This window comes from Gambusia affinis, linkage group LG19 (assembly GCF_019740435.1).
Source record: "Gambusia affinis linkage group LG19, SWU_Gaff_1.0, whole genome shotgun sequence".
Lineage (NCBI taxonomy): Eukaryota > Metazoa > Chordata > Actinopteri > Cyprinodontiformes > Poeciliidae > Gambusia > Gambusia affinis.
In genome coordinates, this window is record NC_057886.1 from 11,663,935 (window position 1) to 11,685,113 (window position 21,179).

At 42.4% G+C, this 21,179-nt stretch overlaps 2 protein-coding genes across 5 annotated transcripts in view; one reads left to right on the forward strand and one right to left on the reverse strand.

Annotated features, from left to right (window-relative positions):
* The window catches only part of LOC122822480 (retinoic acid-induced protein 1), a 60,321-nt gene extending 55,792 nt beyond the window's left edge, over positions 1-4,529 (forward strand). Inside the window, exons 3-5 of one of the 4 annotated variants that reach the window (XM_044101177.1) lie at positions 59-152; positions 1,063-1,112; positions 3,779-4,529. In XM_044101177.1, coding sequence (XP_043957112.1) covers positions 59-152; positions 1,063-1,112; positions 3,779-3,970 — 336 coding nt within the window. In that variant the 3' untranslated portion in view covers positions 3,971-4,529. Of the gene's footprint in view, positions 1-58; positions 153-1,062; positions 2,038-2,160 lie in introns of those variants that run through there. The other 3 variants (XM_044101181.1, XM_044101178.1, XM_044101180.1) reach the window with 3 other exon arrangements.
* A 1,694-nt stretch (positions 4,530-6,223) lies between these two features.
* On the reverse strand, positions 6,224-20,828 carry srebf1 (sterol regulatory element binding transcription factor 1). The gene is made up of 19 exons (XM_044101182.1): positions 20,074-20,828; positions 17,705-18,262; positions 15,453-15,628; positions 15,222-15,362; positions 14,923-15,141; positions 14,649-14,763; positions 14,359-14,516; positions 14,027-14,243; positions 13,762-13,946; positions 13,421-13,682; positions 13,115-13,281; positions 12,846-13,014; positions 12,631-12,739; positions 12,374-12,483; positions 10,944-11,076; positions 10,625-10,790; positions 9,724-9,939; positions 8,777-8,888; positions 6,224-7,716 (listed from the first exon to the last, which is right to left on the reverse strand). Exons 1-19 carry the CDS (start codon positions 20,174-20,176, stop codon positions 7,496-7,498), a joined length of 3,537 nt encoding a protein of 1,178 aa, XP_043957117.1. The 5' UTR covers positions 20,177-20,828; the 3' UTR covers positions 6,224-7,495.
* Between the last annotated feature and the right edge of the window lie 351 nt (positions 20,829-21,179).

The window sequence follows — 21,179 nt, forward strand, 5'->3', positions numbered from 1 at the left end:
TGTTATTTATTTTAGAATGGTGCTTTACTGGTTTTTTTCTCTGTCTGATGAACCCCAGAGCTGTCACAAGTGCCAGATTTCAGGAGCGTCTCTCAGCTGCTGTTGGAGAGGCTGCTCTTATAAGTACCACTACATCTGCGCCAAAGAGATAGGTAAGAAACTTCGGTAGGAAACAATACCAGTGAATTGGACTGAAATTAAAACAAAAGAAGCCAATGTGGACAGATGAAAGTGAGGTCAAGCAAGAGTTAAAATTAAAAAAAAAGAGTGAAAAATTAAACGGTGAGTCAAGAGAAGATGATGTGGGTAAACCGAGAGGGAAAATGCATAGAGTAGTAGCAATATTGAATGCAAAACGATACGTCTGAGAGCAAAGAGGGAGAGAAAACCCAAAATAGAGCTTTGATTAAAGAGGATGATGAAAGTATGAGTCTGAATGGTAAGTAAGAAAGAGAAAGAAGTAAGAAAGAGAACGGAACAAGACGGGTGGGGGGACGCTCTATGTGTGCATTATTGACCGCAATCCATCCACGCGGCTGTCGGGGCTCTAACTGTGGGTGTGTGAACCTCTACTGACGTGTGCAATGCTTGCTTCACTAAAACAATAAAACATAGATTGTTCATCTCAGGAGCATGTTACGAATATGTACGTCCCCTCAGCTCACCCATTTGTGTGTTCCTGTTCGCTGTTGCTGTTGGAAGTGTCAGCATGTGTGTGACATGGCTTACCCTTGTGAAACTTCATGCCAGAGAGGTACAGTGTGAGGATTAGAAGGCCTGCCACGTCTGCAGAGCCAGCAGAGGGAGCGGAGTGAGGCCCTTTTTAATCCTGCTGAGTGCACCAGCCATGTCTGCCTGCCCGCTCTGCAACTCATCCACTCACTTGCGCCCATCTCTCGTTCTTACTTTCTGTGCAATTCTTTCTTTTGCATTTTCATCGTTTACTGGCTTTTGCCATCTACGTGGGGTTCAAGGGTGTCGTGCGTCTGTTTGATTCATTTCACTTGTTTAGCTGCGATGCAAGCTTATTTTCCTCTTTGCCTTTTCTCTCGCTGCCTGTAGGCTGCACATTTCATGAGGATGATTTTTCCATCAAATGCCCAAAACATGAGGTAAGACAAGAAAACTGTTACTAGTAAAAATTTATGCATATTGATCATTACAGTGTTTGTTTCTGATGATATTTTACAAGACCTGAAAATCTTTTAGTCCTTAAAGTCGACACTTCACAGCATCGTGTTGTAGAGTATCTTACAGTGCTTTGCAAAAGTATTCATACATCCTAAAATTTTAGTTACATTGTCACGTTTCAACCACAATGTATTTCAATGATATTCAAAAGGTACTGTGTAATTATTTGTTGGAAGGGAAATGATAAATGGATTTCAGCATTAGTTTATAAAAAGAAAGATCTGAAAGGTATGTTATGTATTTTTGTTAAGCCCCTTTTACTCTGATACCCCAAAATAAAATTCAGGCACGGAAAGAGTCCATGTATGATTCAAGTCTGAATGAATATTGTGGAAGTTTCGCTTTTATTTTTACTTTTAGAAGATATACGTGAACAAGCAGAGCTCATAATTTAACTTTTCTTCTTATGACTCCATTCCTGTCCTACTTTTACTTTTCTAAAAGGAACAGTGTACTCTTGTGCACATCCAAAATTTGAATCGACTGGATATACTGCATGCAGTGCAGTTTATGCAGCTCTTCCTGTCCCTGTTATTGTCCTTTAACTACAAAGGACAGATTCATCATTATCATCCCAGACTCACTAATTGTTAAACATTTCCAGCAGCCTAGACCGGCCCAACACCCTCAGACCTCCAAAATTACAAAGGCTCCCTGCTTTTCTGGTGAACATTAACAGTCTGCACCACACCTGCTTTTCCTGTGGGACAGACACCATCTGCTGGTGATGAATGGACAGTGCAGCACAGCGTGGAAGGTCAAATGCGAAGGGGGTGAAGGGGGGGGGCTGGTATAGAGAGGCAGAGATGCTGACATTCAGCAGAGAGCAGCAGTGCATTGAGGCAGCGGTGGCACCAGCCTCACATCATTTCTCTCTCTCTCCACCCCCCCCCCCCCCCCTTCATCTGCATTTTCTGTTCCTCCCTCCCTCCTTTGCTCCCTTTTCCTTTCCTGCTCTCCTCTGTGCAGACTGGCAGGGATGAAAAGCTGGCAGCTGATCAAAACACCCCACCCACCATCGCTGCCTGTTATCCTCCCCACATGCTCTCTCCACCATTACTCTCTACTTCTTCCTCTCATTATTTCTCCTTCCTCCTTCTTTTTTCCTGTTAGCCTCATTCCGCTTCTTTGCTCCCCCGCTGCTCCGTCTCTCCCAGCGTCTCAATCCGTTCACCTTCTGATATCCTATAAGCTCCCCGATTTGTTTTTCTCCCCCCTTCCATCCTCCCTTCACCCTTCCTCAATCAGCCCCTTTCTCACCCGCTTCCTTTCTCATCCCCTCTCTTTCTCTCTCTCTCTCCCCCTGCGCCTCCCCCTTCACCTCCACTCCCACGTCTGAGCGGCAGAGACGACGTGTGAGAAACACAGAGAAAATGAGAGCAAGTCAGAGAGAGAGAACGTTGTTAGCTGCGCTGAGGCAGAGCTGTCATCAGGCTGAGGGATCTGAGAGGCTGCATGTCTGCGCCGAGCCAATTTAAGCTCAGCGGCCCAATCAAAGGGAAGAGGAGACACGGATAAACATGCAAGCGCCCCACCCATGGGTTGCCACGTCAGAGGACTCTCTTTATCCCTGTGTTCTCACTTTAAGGCGGGATAGAATTCACCTAAACGTAACACATTAATAGCGCATCAGCATGGGATGATTAGCAGGTTAGTTGTAAGCTCACATATATCCACTTGGGTGCAAAAAACAACCACTAAGGAACAGGGGAAACAGACAGTTTCACACTGAGGCTGAGGTGGAATAAAAAGAGCCGAATCAGGACAGTTACATCAGAGAGCGGCAGACTGGGAGCCGTCGAGGTGGTGCAAGAAAGGAAAGGCTACAAAAGAGAGCCTTGGTGTGACAGCGAGGTGGAGAGACTACAGGCGTAAAAAAAAAACCGTCATGTGTTACTCCAGAGACCAGAAAGCAGAAAGAGAACAGGAAGACCATGAGGATGGGCAGCTGGCAGACTGAAGTCAGAAGGAGGAAAATAAATGAAGAATACACTGCTTTTCAAATGTATGTAACTAAATATAGAATAAAATCTGGAAGAGACTATAAAGATTTAATGCTGGACGGAGGCCTTTCAGCAGGCTAACATGAAATATTGCCACAGTGTTAAAATGTGTCAAAATTGAAAATGTCAAAATTAAAATTGAACATTTATTTAAATACACAATAAATGTGTATTTAAAAAATGGACATGCACAGTTCCTCAGAGTGACTAGGAGTTATTTTGCAAAAAACAACTGAAAATGATGTTTTTAGATGTGTAAACCTTTTAGAGATGTAGCTAAAAAGACTTAAAGCTGCCTGGAGCAAAACATTTTTGAGCACATTAAATACAAACTCATACAATCTATTTCAAATTTCTATTTGTTAAGAAAGCTGAAATTTTGTGTTTTGTTTTGTTTTGTTTTGTTTTGTTCATCATTATACAGCACTTTCTTTTTTATTGTGTTGGCTGATAAAAATGTAGAAAAATACACAGAAACTTGTGGTTGTAGCACAACAAAAACAAGAGGAGGCTCAAGCAGCGTGAAAACTTTTGCGAGTCACTCTAAGTGCATCACTGGCTCTTACACGGTTTTCTTTTTACAGCCAAGCTGGTCAGCTGAATTCATCTCCTCTTTCATGCAGCAGCCTCGCTTTGATGTTTTCTGCACATTTCTGCAGAAAAAGCTTCAATTCTCACCGCTCAGAGTGGCCTGGAGGCTCTCTCCACCTGCATCACAGCTGCCTGAAGCTTTTTCTGGTTCAAACCAAAGGAAGAATTTTAAAAAAGGGTCATAAGACAGAATGAAGAGAGTCGCTCTGAACGTCTCTAAATTTCTCCTTTCTTCCTTAACAGGATCTGTAAGATATCCCTGCATTCCATCTTCACTACCAAAACCATCACTCTGCCACTTGTCCTGCAAGCCAAATAAATAAATAAAAGTAAAATACATGACAGTAGACGAGCACGACGGCGAGAGGCTGCGTCGAGGTGTGGAGCCATGGAGCCGCTTATTCCCTGGAGAGCTGAACAGCTGTTTGCTGAAAAACGATCCCTCGCAGCGAGGCAGGGGGTGGTGACGCCGTCTATCAAGGGGAGGGGACGTGCTTTTTGTCTGGACCCCAGCGGAAACTATTTGAAATGCAGAGCGAGGAACATTCGTGGGAGTGTGTGTTTTCTGTTTTCGGATGGGCTCAGGGAACTGAACAGAAAGGTCCCTTTGCCCGCCGCGTCCAACAGGATCCCACAGCAGTGTTCTCCTTGTGCGTATGTGATTACTCATTCCACAGCCACACCCTCGCCATGTGTTTGTGTCTGAGTGCATCTTCAATTGAAGATCTCGCCTGTCTTGGTGGGTGGGGAAGATTATATATATATATATATATATATATATATATATATATATATATATATATATATATATATATATATATATATATATATATATATATATATATATATATATATATATATATATATATATATATATTAAAAAAGGGGGAAAAAACACTGTACCAAGTGTCAAACATGGTGGCGGTAGCGTCATGACGTTGGGCTATTTTGCTAAACAGCCTAATAAACAAAAATACAGCAACCAACCAGTGGATGTACCATTTCAATGTCAGCATTTGTGTTTGGAACACGAGACGAAACTAAAAAAAGATAAACGAGGAAACTGTAAATTATGTGCTTTGCCGGTTCTAAAAGAAAAAAAAATTGTATTTTAATATAATGCTCTTAACTTTAAAGGTGTATATTGATGTGCATTATGACTAGGCAACATCATTGCGTCACCCTTGTTATATGTCAGACTTTGTGTTACTCAGAAATGAAAATATATAGATATATATGTAAAAAACGAAAAACAAAAAAAAAGAAAAATATAAAATTTGTTGAGTTTAATTCAACTGTGTGCACATTCAGTATGTACAGCAGACATCCTCATCGTACCGGATCAGACGAGGGCTTGGATTACGGAAGCGGAGTTCGGTTTCATGTCACTTCATATCAATGTACAGCTCAGAAATATCCAGTGATGTGTAATTACTCCACAGCCACGCAAAGAGACGCTCCACCTGTCTGTTTGTGTATCGAAAATGTAGCCTATTCTTCTCTCTGCCGGGCAATATAACGCTGCACCGCGCAGAGAGACCGTTAACGTTCTAGTCATATCAGAAAGAGACATATTTAAGTATTAAAAGCAGAAAAGAAAGTGCAAAAACGTCACACCAAAACATTCTCTTTTCGAAGCTCATTATTTAATGGTGTACAGAAGTATTTGATGCTGTTTAAATGTAAGATGTGATGTACTAATATAATTGTGTATAGTATTTCCTAGAGATGTTTATTTTCTATAAAATGGAATATGTTATTGCTTATAAAACGTTATTAAAAGAATCCATTGATGATACAAAAAAAATAACCCCCCTTTTTTGGAATGTCACTTGTCTTAAGTGGGAGCATGCCGTTTTATTGATTTTCATGTCTGTTTGTTTTGGACTCGATGACACTACAGCATCACTTTGTTTGAAATGTTTTTTGTAACGCCAATGTTAAATATACCAGCACCTTTCAATGCTGCTACGACCAATGCCTGATGTTTTTGTCTTTGCACACTTTGACACACTGAAGAAAAAACCTGGATTTAGTGGACTAATTTATGAAAAAATAAGGGGAGGAGGAGTAGCATGTTTTCCTTTTCAATTCGTCAAAGGTTTGAGATCATAAAACTTTTGGATTTTTCTTAAGCAAGTTTTTCCTAAGCAAATTTTTCCCATCCAAGGATAAATATTCACTGAGACTTTCTGGGAGTGTTTGTGTGCATTTAACACAACAAAAATCTGAAAAGTGTGCAATATAATTCTGAAACTGCTTAAAGGACCTAAAATGTCAAAACCTACAAAGTAAGTACATAGGAACATAGATCACTCTTCAAAAGAGGAAACGCAAGAAATTGTCATTTCAGTTTAACACAGAACAATTATTATAGTTTAAACTATTAGTTATATTTTCAAATGAAGGAGATTCACCAATTTAAAAAAAGCAACAAGTTTTCTTTAAAAAATGATTTAATATTTACATGTAAGGATGAAATAATATAAGAGAGGAAGGAGGAGAAAAAAACAAATGTCAGTTATAAGACAATACCTTCCAACAAGGTTGCTACACAAGCTTTCATCTCAGTTTTCACATGACCAACTATATATAAAAATACATACTGTTAAACAACAAACATTTTGTTGAAAATTTTTACAAGCTTTCAAAAAAATCATCAGAAAATGTTGTGGCCCACCTAAATTATGAGAAAAGGGTATTTTCTTGTACGATAGTGTTATAAATGGGGAAAACCCCCCCGAATATTTCATTTTTTTTTTAGGGCAACAAATGATCTTCAGAAATGTCAAAGCCATGTCGTAGAAAATTGTTTTTGATTTCATACGTTTACAAATGTCCAAGACCTAAAGAGTCAACCAGCACAGATCTATGCAGTACAGACCTGACTCGACTAAACCTGCTCTAAGAATACTCAAGATGGATTCAGGGGGAGGAAATAAGCAATTATCACTCTGAGTATTAAAAAAAACAGCTAATCAAAGTTCCTCCAGATTATAAATATGATGTAAAATATGTACACAGCAAAAAACAAATACACAAAAACTATGAAAATAATTTCATAAAGCCTTATTGTTATTGTTTTCCATTAAGAGCAGCCTCACAGGCCTAGTGCAGACAAAAGATTGAGGGGGGTTGAGCCAGATGATGACCTCAAATCTTTACAGTATGTGGAGAGGCTTTTCAGCGCGCACGTCCACGATCAAACCATTGAGATTGGTTACTTTTTATTTAATATTCCCCCATAAACAAAGCGACACCAAGACCCCCACACACCGGGCACCTTTTTTGGGGAGAAAAGGTGCAGATCTGTCAGACGGTCGGGAGGAGAGAGGGAGGAGCTACACAGCAAACGTCTCCCTCCCACCTCCGGGAAGTGGTGGCTCCTCACTGTGGTCAGAGTGGGACACTGCAATCAATTCTCACAAGGGAGTTTGGCCTGATAGGAAAAATGATGCTTTGTGTTTTTTCTTCTTTCTTTTTCACATTATTTCATAATTTAAAAAGAAACAGAGTTCATCAACTCTAAAAGTGCCTTAAGATGTGAGGCCAGGTAGGCAGGAGGAGCAACTTCTGAATTTCAATAAAGACTGGAAGGTTTCTGCGGAAGCAGGTCTTTTCTCCACCTGTTCCCGCGTGCGTTTGTACACACGGGGTGTTTCAGTACACAGTGTCGGTGCCAGTCTCCCTCACCCCGCCTCTCCCTCACTCTAGCTGCTGGTGACGGTGGTGCCGCTGCCCAGCTTTATGATCATCTGCTGGCAGTCGTGGAGCGTCCTCTTGTCGCCAAGCTTCTCCAGGGTGCGGGCCGCATCGGCCAGCATGCCCACCCTCTGGCCCGGGGCCGACAGGAACGAGGGAGGAAGATAGCGGCAGGCCAGCATCACAGCCTCGGCCTGCTCCCGCTGGCCAGGCCGCGCCTCGCACTCCTCTGCACACAGAGAAACCAAACATCTGGTGAGCTATGGAGCTCAGGTCAACTATTTGCATTATGTTTGCTTTTATTTATTTATTCACCCCCCCCAACAACCACCACGACATCGACATATTTTATTGTGTCACACAAATAGTAGTAATTATAAATGTTAAGTCGGTACATTCATTTCGCTCACAGTAAAATTCAAGGACTTTTCAAGCATTTTGGAGGGAGATTTTCAAACTTTTCTCACACTACGCTTTGGAGATAAAAGCAATACAAATTAAGTAAAAAACAGTTTTAATTAATCAATATATGACATAATTTCTTACTGTTAATATTTTTTATTATGGTATTCTACATTCTACAGCAGGGACAAGGTGAAGTCAAATGTAACAAAATCTTATGTTTTGAAATGTCTCACACACACACCCACGCACGCACACACACACCACCTAAACACCCAACTGATCTAAGAACAAAACTCTAAGGAACACATGTCAATAAAAAATAAAAAATACAAAGAAATTCACAAAAAAGTGTTCTCCTCAAGTTTTCTGGCATTTAGCAAATAGAAACAACTTTGGTAACTCTAACTGACCTAAAGCATAAAATGTTTCACCTGATTCAACTTCAGTCAGTGAGAAGAAATGTATCTGTGTCTTTTATTATGTGTATGAAAATATCTGGTTTCAGCTGTTTCCACATGCAGGCTTTTAATCAACTATTAGATTGAACTTTATTGCAAAACTGTCAGGTTTATGTCAAGCACTTCAAGGACTTTCCAAACCTTGAAAACGGCAAAATGAAATTCAAGCATTTTCAAGGATTTCAAGCACCCTGAGTCTGACATACATTTGCATTCAGCCCCTTTTAGGTCTCTCAAAGAAAAAAAATCTGCTTTTTTTTTTTTTTTTTTTGACTTTTATCAGACAAAACAACAGACCGAGCCAACCCTCACGCTGCAGATTCTCTGACCATAAAACATTCGTCTCGCCAAACGCGTCCCGATTACTTGCACGGGTCAGATGACACCAAAAAACCCACTGAAGCCTCTCCATTGACACGAACGCACCTGTCTTGGCTCCGGGTGTTGCTCGGCGCCGCAGTGAGCGGTCCAGTAGCTGATGGGTTCTGGTGGGACTGGCCCCCGCCATCAGCCTGGCAGTGGCTTCGTGAAGGAACAACTGGAGAGAAGCAGAGGGCAGAGAGAGATTAGAGCCAAACAGGAGGAACAAGAGCGAGAGACGATGACTCACACCTAATGCTCAGCTCTACCTCAGAGAGTCTCTGTGAACAATGATGCCACATACTTGCCTAAGGCTGTGTGTGTGCGTGTGTGTGTTATGAGTGGAAGTGAGTAGAATTGTATTTTTTTTGTTGTTTTTTTACTGAGAATTGCTCCACAGACTCCCTTCAAACGATCAGAGCTGCTTTGGTTTGTGTTGCCGATTTAAATAAAGGATGGGTTTGTGTTTAAATGAAGCAACAATGTGCTCACCATCTGTAGAGATTCATTATGATGGGTTCTATAACAACACAAAGCGTATTTATGTGTTGTTATAGAAGTTGTTTATTAGGTAGGAAATCTGAAAAATCCAACCTTCAAATTTGAGTACATTTATGCAGAATTCTTGCAAAATTAAAAAAGGTTTTTAAAGTTAAATAGAGTGCAGTTTGCTGAACTGCAGTGAGACTTTAGCTTTGGTCAGATGACACTAAGATCAGGTCGGATTAATGTGAAACAAAGGGAAAATATGTAGAAAAGCACCTTATGCCCACTGATAAGCATGGTGGAGGATCTGTGATGCTGTGGGCCGGTTTCTCTTCCAAAGGAATGACCATGTTAAAATGATGAAATCTTTAGCAGAGTTTTGATCCAAACCAACTGTGAAATGGTTTCACAAAACCCAAAATCAGCCTTTCTGACTGGTCACATCTTCACCACTGGTCACATAGCAATCGATCTGTTAAAGCAGTTTGTCAACCCCCTGAAAACACACGGGTAAAAATTGCACGTACTCTTCGCATTGCAGGTCTGAAGCTGTGTGCCAGCTTGCGTAGGGAGCAGAGGTCTTGCTGGAAGCCCTGAAGTTCTGGTGGCGACGCCTGATGAAGGCTGGCAGGGCCGCTGGAGCCCACCAAGCCGGACCCTGTAGGACTCGTTCCTTGCTGCTGCAAGCGCCAGATGTTGGTCCTCAAAACCAGCAGGAGGTCGCACACCATTAACTCGACGACCTGTAGAAATATCGACCGGATTGGTTGAAGTACACAAATAGGACATCATGGAAATGATAGGAGAGGTCGACCGGGTCACGAAAATGTGTTACCTAAAATATTTCATATTTTTAACGGTTGTTTTTACCTTCCACATGAAAGGAAAGCCTACAGAGATTTTATGAAGCAGAAACAAACTCTCCCTTCTCCTCCATCCTGTGTGCGTGTGTGGGCGTGTGTGTGTGTGTGATTGTGTGTTCTGCTGCTCTTGGTCCAGCTCTGTGTTGCACTGCAGGTACATTGCACTCTTAGGAGACACACATGCAATGCAACTACAATGCACTGCAGCTCTGGCCATAGACATACACACACACACACACACAAACACAGCACACTCATTTTGAGCTGCCAATCCACCAGAATCACCATGTGGTAAAAACCACAGGGAGGGCCGCCGCAGCGCCCCACAGAGGCACCGAGGAACTACTGCAGGGGGGAATCTGGAGCTCTGAGGGCAGGTAAAAAAAATCATGCGGCTTTGTGTGCAAATAATATTCTAAAAGTATCTTTTTCTTCTGATTTTTTATTTATTTTTTTTGTATTCCACTCTAATATCCTAAACATGTTTTTTTCTTTGTGGGGTTTTTTTTTGTACTCCACTGTAAGCTTTTAAAGATAAATCAGCTCGACTCCAGCATGTGCGTACCTTGTCTAAGTTGGAGCTGTGGCAGTGCGGTCCCAGGTTGAGGCTGTCTCGGAGCAAGGCGCTGGCCTTGTCAGTGTGGCTCAGACTCAGCTGGCAGTTTTCTGGCTTGGACAGCAGAGCTCTGACTGCCCTGAATGTGTTGAGGCACGCTTTGGGCAGAAGACTCCTGCCAGGACCAGTGGCAAATCAGACAAAGGACACAGGTTAAAGCAGTGCAAGTGTGTGACGGTGGTCGTGTGCGTGCGTGTGTGTGTGTGGAGCAGTAAAAAAAAAAGGCCAAAGTTCAATAAAATCCTCTCGAATCGGACGCAGAACTTACTCTGCGTTCTGCAGGCTGCGGGGCAGGTGCTCCACAGTTGGATAGAGCCTCTCTGCTGCAGCATCATCTCCTTGAAGCCAATTGATGATCACTATGGCAACCGAGGACCACCACTTAGAGTGGGGGTCGCAGCCTAGTGATTGGAGAAAAAAAAATTTAAAAAGTAAAAAAAAAAAATGAGACACCCTCCCGTAGACAGGCAATTATGCAAATATTCAAATCCCCCACATGCTTTTTTTTTTTTTTTGCCCCCCACATTTAACATGCATCACAATACACAAAGACAGCTGTCTATAGTCTGAGTCCTGAATCATTCTCTCTGGTAGAGTCCCACCTTGCACCCACAGCGAGATCTTTTAAGGAGGGTAATATATTCTGCTGCACGCCCATGCAACCTCCACAAGCACATTTTAAAACACAGAGAGCATCCTGAAGCTCTGCCAAGAAAAAGTTTCCGATTAAAAACCCCGGCACAGCCTCGCTTCCATTCCTCCTTTCAAGGTGATCACAGATTTGACAGTGCTGAAGATAAATGAAGCAATCCGGCGTGCCTCCATTTTACCGGGTTCCCTTTTTTTAAATTTCTTTTTTTTTTAAGCTTAGATTAGGGGAGACAAAAGGAAGTGCTGCGGGGGTGAAAGTCAAGTGGAAATCAGACTACTTGATTTCTAAAGAGTATAACTGGACTTTGCTGGTTATTTGATTTAGTAAAAGCACCCAGGTAGAGCTGGGACATGTGAAGGCAAAATGGAGCGATGCATTAAAGGGTTCAATTAAAAGCCTTTTTTCTGTCGTGATTTTTCAGGAATGTTAGAATTTGATTTATCAATTGATTGAATTATTGCAGAATGGAATAGAATCAGCCTTTACTGTCCCTGCAAAGGGGAATCTGGATATGAAGGTTCTCAAAAAAGTTCTTAAAGTGTTAAAAACAACACACAAAAAAAACAAGCTTAATAATAACAACAACAGTATAATCTACTGGACAAGACTGTAACATGAATACATACTGTGCAGTTATTAGGAATTCAGATGCTGCTATAGAATAAAAATAATGCTTGTTATAATTATTACTGTATTCCATGCATTTAGGTTTAATTACTCAGTTATTATATTTTTATTGTACAACAATGTGTTATATGATTACAGCATTATTATTTACGAAGGCATGTTTTATTTATGCGTTTTAAATATTTAATTTGATAGGGTTATTATTAGTAATAAAGATGCTGTTTTCAATTATTATTAATACCATTAATGTTAAAATCAACAAAAAAAATTTTATCCCTTTTTTTAAAAGTGTGAATATTCTAAATTAATAACTAACTATGGCAATCATCATCATTTACAGAAAGCAAGTTGTCATTATTGCCATTATTTTCAAAAACTTTTTATCAAACTTTTAATTTTCTAATTATTTTTTAACCTACCAGTCATAATAGCCATGTTGGAGCCAATTGCAAAGGACTGGGACGTTGCACCGGCGGCATCAGACGCACTAATCAACAGCTGGAGGTACTCCAGAGCATCGGCGTACTCCCTGACAGCAGAAACCAGTCAAAAGGTCAACAAGTGCTCCGACATTCTCGTTTATTAGGAACTTTTTCACAATAGGGAAACTAGAAAAATGAATGAATGCTGGTCAAAAACACAGAGACATGTTTAAAAGCCCCCAGTGTTTTCTCACCCGTCAGCCTGGTTGGGACTCTTCTCTCCGTGCGGCTGGGCAACACAGTAAAGAGCCTTTTCGAGGAGGTGTTCTCTGAAAGCCTGAGTCACCTGGGCCAGAGGGTCCACTGTAGGAACGCCAAGCCATTTCAATTATTTTTGAATAGTTTTCAGGGGAAATGGAAGACAATTCAATGGACTAAATTAGGCTGCATTAGGTAACTGGTGGCCTACCAGTGTTTCCAGCCTGGCTGTAGATGCTTTCTTTAGGCATGCTGCGAATGGCCCAGTCCCCGTCCACGAAGAAGCGGTGGCCGAGCGGGTGACAGAGCCACTGCATGGCCAGAGGCACGCAGCCGCTGGACGACAGGCACGCCTGGCGGGCACTGCTCAGGAACACACGCTGTCGGGAGAGAAGACGGAACTTGGTTCAGTGAGGTTCGCTTGATTTCAGTCACTGAAGGCTTTGACTGATTAATATAAGCATGGAAATGATGACTCACAGAGGTAAAATGGAGGATCCTTGGCAGGCTGGCTTTGACTCGTAGCGCTGCAGAGACGTAGACCTCAGCCAGACTGGCTACAGGCAGGCATGAGCCAGCACATTCTGCCAGGTTCACCGCACTTAAAGCCATGTGGACTGCTGACAGGCGGCTGCCGTTCAGCTTCCCTGCACAAACGCACAAAAAAAAGGTTCATAACAGCCGCATTTTTTCCTGTTATTGCAAATGATATTAGGATAGATCAAAAATGTTGTTTTAAAAAGTCAAATGCGATTAACATAACCTAAGTTGTGGTGTTAAATCTACCCGTCATGTGAAGCTGGTGCAGGCGGTGATAAACCAAGGCGGCATCACGGCTGCTTTTACAGGCATCCTCCTGCAGGGGGCGATCGCTGCGCAGACCTCCAGCCCTTGCGGCGAGCCAGCGGCCGACCCAGAGGCGCTGAAGGCAGAACCTCAGCAGGGACCAGAGCACCGCGCAGGCCAGGTCCAACTGGGACGTGGGCAGGGGGCGACCCAGCGCCTTCAGACAGGTTCGCAAGTTATGACTGGCCTGAGCAAAATCCCCCTGAAGAAGACAGAAAAGCTCATGTAAGGCATGGATGAATCGTTATTCAAAAGGCTGATTAATAACCAGACCATCTTACTCTGGCCAGGTCCAGGTCGGCCTGTTTGCGGTGTCTCCAGAACAGTACGGACGACCCTGAATGTGGACGGGTCACGGGCTCGCCGTAAACCAACAATCGGATCAGAACTCCCGACACCAGAATACCGTTCAGCAGCCACACCAATATGGTGGGGAGCATCCAATCCATCCAGCCCCAAGACTCAGCTACGGACAGCATGGATACACTCAGTAATGAGCAAAAATAACTCCAGTAGACAACTGCTACAACAAACCAGCAGGTTTACCTGGAATATCTACACCCAAGACGCTTCTTCCTGCATGATGGGGGGTAATGTCTGCATTGTTTCCTGCAGAGCTGCTGCCAGATGAGCAGAGCAAAGCAGCCAGTGGGTTAAGGGAGAGGAAGAGGAAGGTAAAAGCGCACAACGCCATGCGGGAGCGGTCCAGCATGCCTCCGACCACGCCACCTGCTGCAGATTGGTCCAGCAAACCTAAATGGGACTGCAGCAAAGGAAGATCCAGAAAGACAATTAGTGTAAATTTAACCTAAAATAAAAATTGACTGTCTCGCAACTTTCAAAACCGCTGCCTGGCAAATCAAATGTTCGCCACACACCTTCGTGTCCTCTCCCATGGGGCTGTCGGGTTCTGAGTCACTGCTACAACGCGAGCACGAGGTCGGGGAGCCGACGTCGGAGGCTGGCGGAGTGGGCAGCTCGTTCTTCACTTCTGCCTGAGTTTCCACCTCCATGGCAACCAGATCTTTGAGAGACTCTTCGAAAGGAAGGAGAAAGTGATCACAAAAAAAAAAGAACAGTCAGAGTGTATACCAACAGCTCAGAGGGCTTTGGCCCGGCTTAACAGCGAGCCGAAGAACACGGATAGGATGAGGCTTCAAATGCTCACTGTTCTTTTGAGCTGCCATTTTCAGAGCCATGTTCTCCTGTTTGAGCTTCTGATTCGTCTGCTGCAGGTAGCGGATGTAGTCGATGGCTTTCCTGAGGACAGCCGACTTGTTGAGCTAAAGAAGAGGAGGAAAGATCAAACACGGCATCTACACCAGTCAGTCATTATTACATTCCCACCAGAACCGAGAACATCAAGCAAGTGCTTTGATTTCATTACAATGAAATAGCATTGCAGCACAGTATAGTAGAGCATAGAATCAACAGTTTCCAACCTTGGCTTCAGTGCCAGCGACAATATCTTTCAGCTCCAATATTTTATCGTTGATGGAGGAACGATAGCGTTTCTCGATGGCGTTGTGAGCGGTGCGCTTCTCCCCCTTGTGCGGCTGGCCTGACGGCTTGCCGGCGATGGCGATGCGGTTGATGGGAAGCTTTTCCGCATCCACCATCACAGGCACGGTGGTCAGGATGGTACCTCCACCCATAAAAGCCTACAAATGGATAGAAATCAGTAAAGTTTTCTCAAATGTAAAATTCACAATTTACATTGACATCTGGCCTCGTCTGCTACCTGCAGGGACGTGGTCTGTACCGGGCTGGTGGTGGTCACTAGAGACGTAGGGGAGGCCATGGTTGTGACCATACAAGGGTCAGGCTTTAAAGTGGTGAGCAGCACAGATTCAGCCTTTATGAACTGGGGCTGCAGCAGCACCTGATGCAAACACACACAGACCAATGACCCATAAATAAGGCATCCTTTCTCCAGGCCAGGAGCAATCAAGGAGCAGCTTCACACACTTACAGGTACTTGTTGTACTTGGGTTGTAATGGTCTGTGCTGGAGGGCTAGCTGAGGTGGCCAGGAGGGGGGAGGCAGAGGTCAGGCCTTGAAGCTGGGTCTGAATGGTCACTGGCTGGACGCTTGGAGGCGAGGACGATAAGCTGGTGGCAGGAGAGCTCACGCTGCTGGGGCTGACGGCTGAAAAACAGGGACAGCACCGTTAAACCAAGCGGGTTAAACTCGATAAAATATCTTTAATACTTTTTTTTTTTTTCAGATGAATTAATATGGGTATTTGCTGAATTTTTTTATTGCAACTGAACTGCTGCAAATGTGGCACATCAACACTAGTAATCAAGCAAAGTCTAAAGGCGGCAAAGGTTTTGTGAATAAGAAAATCGGTGGATGGAAGCAATTCAAATTCAAAAATTTTATGTCTTTATAGCTACTATAAAGTATTTATCGTAATCTTTTGTTAGCGCTGTGTATCTTATCATTTTTTTAAAAAGCCTATCTTTTATTTCACTAAAAGAAAGGTGGCAAGTGAGTAAACTTTATACCTACTATAAAGTATTTATCGTAATCTTTTGTTAGCGCTGTGTATCTTATCATTTCTGTAAAAAGCCTATCTTTTATTTCACTAAAAGAAAGGTGGCAAGTGAGTAAACTTTATTTATATAGCACCTTTCACAGACAAAAATCACAAAGTGCTGCAAAGAGTTCAAGAAAAACAAGCTGAAACAGCTGACAAAAACGATAAGAGGTGCATTTAACTAAAAGCTTGTCTAAATAAAAAAAAAAGTGCCTCAAGCTGCTTTTCGAAGGATTCAACAGTTCTAGACTATGCATCTATGAGTAACACCGTCTCCCAACAAACAAGTAATTGATTTTAGTTGTAATTTTCTAAAAACGTGTCATTTTAGCATAAGAATTATGCAAACAAGCACGAAGAATTAAAACAGTCGTGAATGAAAGTGGTCTAAAAATACTGATGTGCAAGCAGAAAGCAGAGGTTCGCCTGCAGCTTTAAAACTTTTCTGTCATTAGTTGGACAAATATCCGCTGAATATCAGGTGAGAACATCAGAACAGTTTGCTCAGAATAGGCATTTATTATTTAGCAATCAGATCATCACTTTCTCTTAAAGGCCAACAGAAGTCAAATGAACGTAGAAAGTGATTCAACAAAAAACCCAAATCTAGACATTGCAAAACGCGAAAGAAAAGCACCATGAAAGCAAAAAAGACATAAGACAGAAATGCTAATTTGCTATCAGGACTTCAAGCGGCGACACAAGAAGCAAACCGTTTTCAGCCCTTTTGCCAATATTCCAACTAAGCTTATGATTTCATAAAACGATTTGTTAATCAGTGTGTAGACTTAAGATAACCTTTTACCTATTTAGAAATTTTAGTGAGTCATTCCATACCTCCTCTTATCACGTAAAATTGAGATAACGGTTTCATATGCCAAACCGCACCTGGGTCAGAGACTTTAGCCATGTGATAATAAAAAAAAGGGATTGAATCAAATAAAGAAAAGAACTATAAAAAAAAGAACCAAATCATCCTAACCCCAGTGAACACCTCAGAACATCTCCTTAAGTCAGTGAATCAGAGAGTTGCCTCTACGCGTAATCTAAACTAATTATTGCATTTGCATGAATAAAACACTACACAGTAGCTACTGCACTCTGCTGAACCTATATCTACAGAGGGTATTGTGCAAACACAGGACTTTGATAATAGTTTCATTTATTTAGCCAGGGCTATTAGACACAAATTAGATGCAATATCCAAAGGCTTCTTTGTCGTCACACCTCAACATCTAATTAACGACTGTAGTAGAAGACACACGACAAATGTCAACATTATTAAAATAAACAAAAAACTATCAAGTCGATATGAGCAAAGGATAAACTGACAGCACTCAAAGAGCTTACTATGTAATTAAGCAGCTTTACAACACTAGTCATTCTGAGCCAATAACACAGCAATTTGTACTGCACTCATTCAAAACGGCCCATACTGAGACACTGGTGACATAGGGACAACTTTTTTTCTTTAACTCACATTACGTCTATAGAGCAAATCAAACCATTGCGAACATCGATTCATGATTGATATTAGACTGCGACACACAAAGAAACGATCGTGGCACTGCACTTCAAAATATCAGAACAATATTTCCCTTACAGAGAATTTCTGATTTTCCAGCTTTTTTGAGCTACACGTCTTTCTCTTCGACACGTTCGTCACCCTGCAAAAGACTTACCCGTAAAGCTACTTTGGCTCTGAAAGTTGCTCTGGGCCTGAGGTTGTGCCTGGGGCTGAGGTGCAGTCTGAGGCGCAGGGGATGTGAAAAGTGTCTGTGTCGTGGAGCTGAACGCCGGATTTGGACCTGGCGAGCCGTGAGGGGACGCTGCTGCCTGCGCGGCGGCAGGCGGGCTGACGCTCGGCTGGGGCTGCTCCACCAGGGGCTGTCTGAGGCTCTGAGCCTGCTGGCTTGATGACGGTTGCTGCTGCCTCTGTGAGGAGCTGGGCACCTGAGCCAGGGGAGATTGCTGGAAGGTGGCAGGCTGGAAGGCCTTGTCCGGGGCCGAGGAGCTGCGGCTGATAGGCGGGCCCAACAGGGCGTCTAAGTGGGGGTTGCTGCTCAGGATGGAGGAAGTGGTGGTGGATGAAGGTGTGGGAGTGGTGGCAGGAGGTGAAGCAGAGGTGATGGTCTGGGGCAAGGCATTCATCTCTTGGGTGGAAGGGCTCCCTGAGAAGGGAGTGGGATCAAAGAGTCCTCCAAACTCCATGTCCTGATTGTTGATGAGCTGAAGCATGTCTGTAGAAGTGCACAAAAACCAGGAAAAAATTAGAAATGTCACCCATAAACCAGAAGTAAACCTCATAATTACTCCATTAAGAGCTAAAAGGGATCTGTTAAAAATTGAAATACAAGTGTGATAAAAAGGTGAAAAGGCAAAGTGACAACTACGACAGCCCTGCAGATCAGAGGTTTAGGAGGCGTCTGGAGTGTGTCTACTCTCTGTCCTGGATCAGGTCCAGTGTAGCTATGGGAGCCCGGTCCTGAACATTACCAGAGACCGCTCACACACTCGACATGAACTCCCTGGAACCGTTGCTACCAGACAAACAGTACCACATCAAAAGCAGAACCTTCCAGACGGAAGCACAGCTTTCAGCCTCAAGCTGTTTAAACGCTGAAGTGAAGTGAAGCATATGCGCTTCACCTTATCTGTGTCGTGTTTTATCCATTTGTGTTTCTCTTTAATAGATTTTTTTTTTTACACTGGAGGAAATTTTGAGAAAATTCTGCCTCTTTTTTTCTTTGCTAAATGATATATGATTAATTGGTAGTATATCAGTCTGGGGCTGGTGAAGAACCTGGATGACATGCAACCTTCTTTTGAGTCATTTTTGTATTCCAGAAAATAAGAATGTGCATTAATAAATAATATATCCAGTTGTGTGCATTTATTAAGCTTTTTAAACCAAAGTACTTCTATTTCATTTAGAAATAGTCAATACCAAAGCTTCTAGTGATCATTGGATTGCCAAGGTAGATCATAGTATCACCAGTTTGAGAACTCAAACTCTCTCTTGACAAAGATAAAGTGTTCTTTACATATATTGAAAATAATTTCCCACTTCTAGAGTTGACTGGTTAAAGTATAGAATAATCGCATCCAAGAAACGCGCTACCGGGTGTATGTTATGTCTGCTGTGCAACGTTGAAGCCTGAATGTATAAAACCACTGTTGTGTATGAGGTGATCGCTCTTGACCAATCAGAGCGCGGCTCTCAGACTTGCTACGCCGATCAGACCAAGACAGCGAGCAGAGGGAGAGATGCTGGGTGTCCACTGGAGGTTACCATCGTGCAGCGTCACCACTGGGTTACAGTCGGTCAAATTTAGGAGAGCACGACCGAATACTGTTTACCCACAGCCGTTTATCATGTTACACTTTGGCTGTACTCATAAAACACACATTGGAGAACGGTGGAAAATCATTAGGAAACAGAAAATCTTGCATTATTGATAAAAAGCTGTTTGCCCCCTCCTTAATAACACAAACTGTGGAACATTTTATAATCCACAAGGATTTAAGATGAAATACATAACTAGGTGTAACAATGCAGGATGTCGTATTGTATTAGGGCAAACCGTAAAAACTTGTTAATACGTTCCAACTGAGGGAGCTGAACCCAGGAAGGAGGAATGAACGACAGTAACCTCTGTCGGCGAGGCACGCTGGGGGCGGGGCTCACTCACAACCGTTAGCAGCACCTTAGTCTCACTTGCTAAAATTAGCAACAGAATAACCAATTTGTGCACATTTAAGTTATAGTAAGAACCACTTACAACAGAAATCTATTAATCTGACGTATAAAACCAAAGGGAAGCATTTTAGAAAACTCAAAAGCTAAATAGCTAATTCTAGCTATGTGTCTTATTAAAGACACACTATAAGCTGTTTGAGTCGTTAAGTTTGTTTCTGCTGTTTGTTACAAAGTGCACAACACACATTACTAAAAAAACAGAGAAAAGTCCATGCAGTGCTTACTCTTGCAGCTCTTTAAACATGACTGACTTAACGGGTATCCATATAAACAAAATGTACAACTCCTTACCATCGATGTCGCTTAAGAGGGCCGTGTCAATTTCACTTGGGTCGTTAAGAGACAGTGTTGGATCCAGATCCAACGAAGGATCGTCAAAAGACAGGCGGTTCATCTTCACTCTCGTCTGAGTCTATGGACCACAGAATCGGCTCGACGTGCTACCTGATCTCAGAAAGCTGGAGAGTCTTTTATCGTTTACGTCCCTACATTTGAGAAACTGTCGGATCCCAAGTTGACCTAAAACTTATCCAGGATGCGTTGTTTGCCGATATGTCAACTAAACTATACGCACCAACCAGCCATGATCGTCGCTGGAAAACTTGTCAAACCGAGTCAAATACTGAAGCTCATTCAGCCCTAACAGAGGAACCCACACAACCCTGAAGACTGACAGGTGAGCCAGCCAATCAGCGAGCTTCTAGCAGATTCCCACGACTCTCGTTATTGTTTTGATTGCTGAGCAAACGGATGAAACAATGTGGAGTGCATTTCAATTATTTTATGAGACTGTACAAGAGACGTTATGGTTATTAATTTGTGATAAACGACACACTACTCTACCGTATTCATTATTTATCCAATGACAAGAAATAATTGAAAACGCCAACAAAACCATAACTATACTACGTACTGATATAAATTCTACTATTCATTTCAGTAATGTTTACTCCATCTTAAATTATGATAACAAATTATTAATATTGAAGGCAGCAGCGTGCATTTGTTTATTATGGGCTTGTCGCGAAACAACCAATCAAAATCTCATGTGGGAGGGAGCTGCCGGTAGTTAAGTTTGTCTGACCGGAATCAGCACCTCCTCCTGTAGAACCAGCGAAGTTGTCCAATGAGAAGCTGAGAATCGGAGTGGGGTGATTCGACGTCACAGCTCTGAATCTGAGCGATTACATCATGTGCTGCTGTCGTGCAGGAGTGGAAGCAGCAACACTAAAATAAAACGAGGGTACTTTTGTGAAAACAAAAGACAAAAATTGTAGATGTAACTTATTTATTGAAACTTACAAATAAACACTTTAAATCCCAAAATAAAAATAACTTTAATAAAAATAGGCTAAAAACGATATATATATAACAGCAAACTAAAATGCTAGTACTTT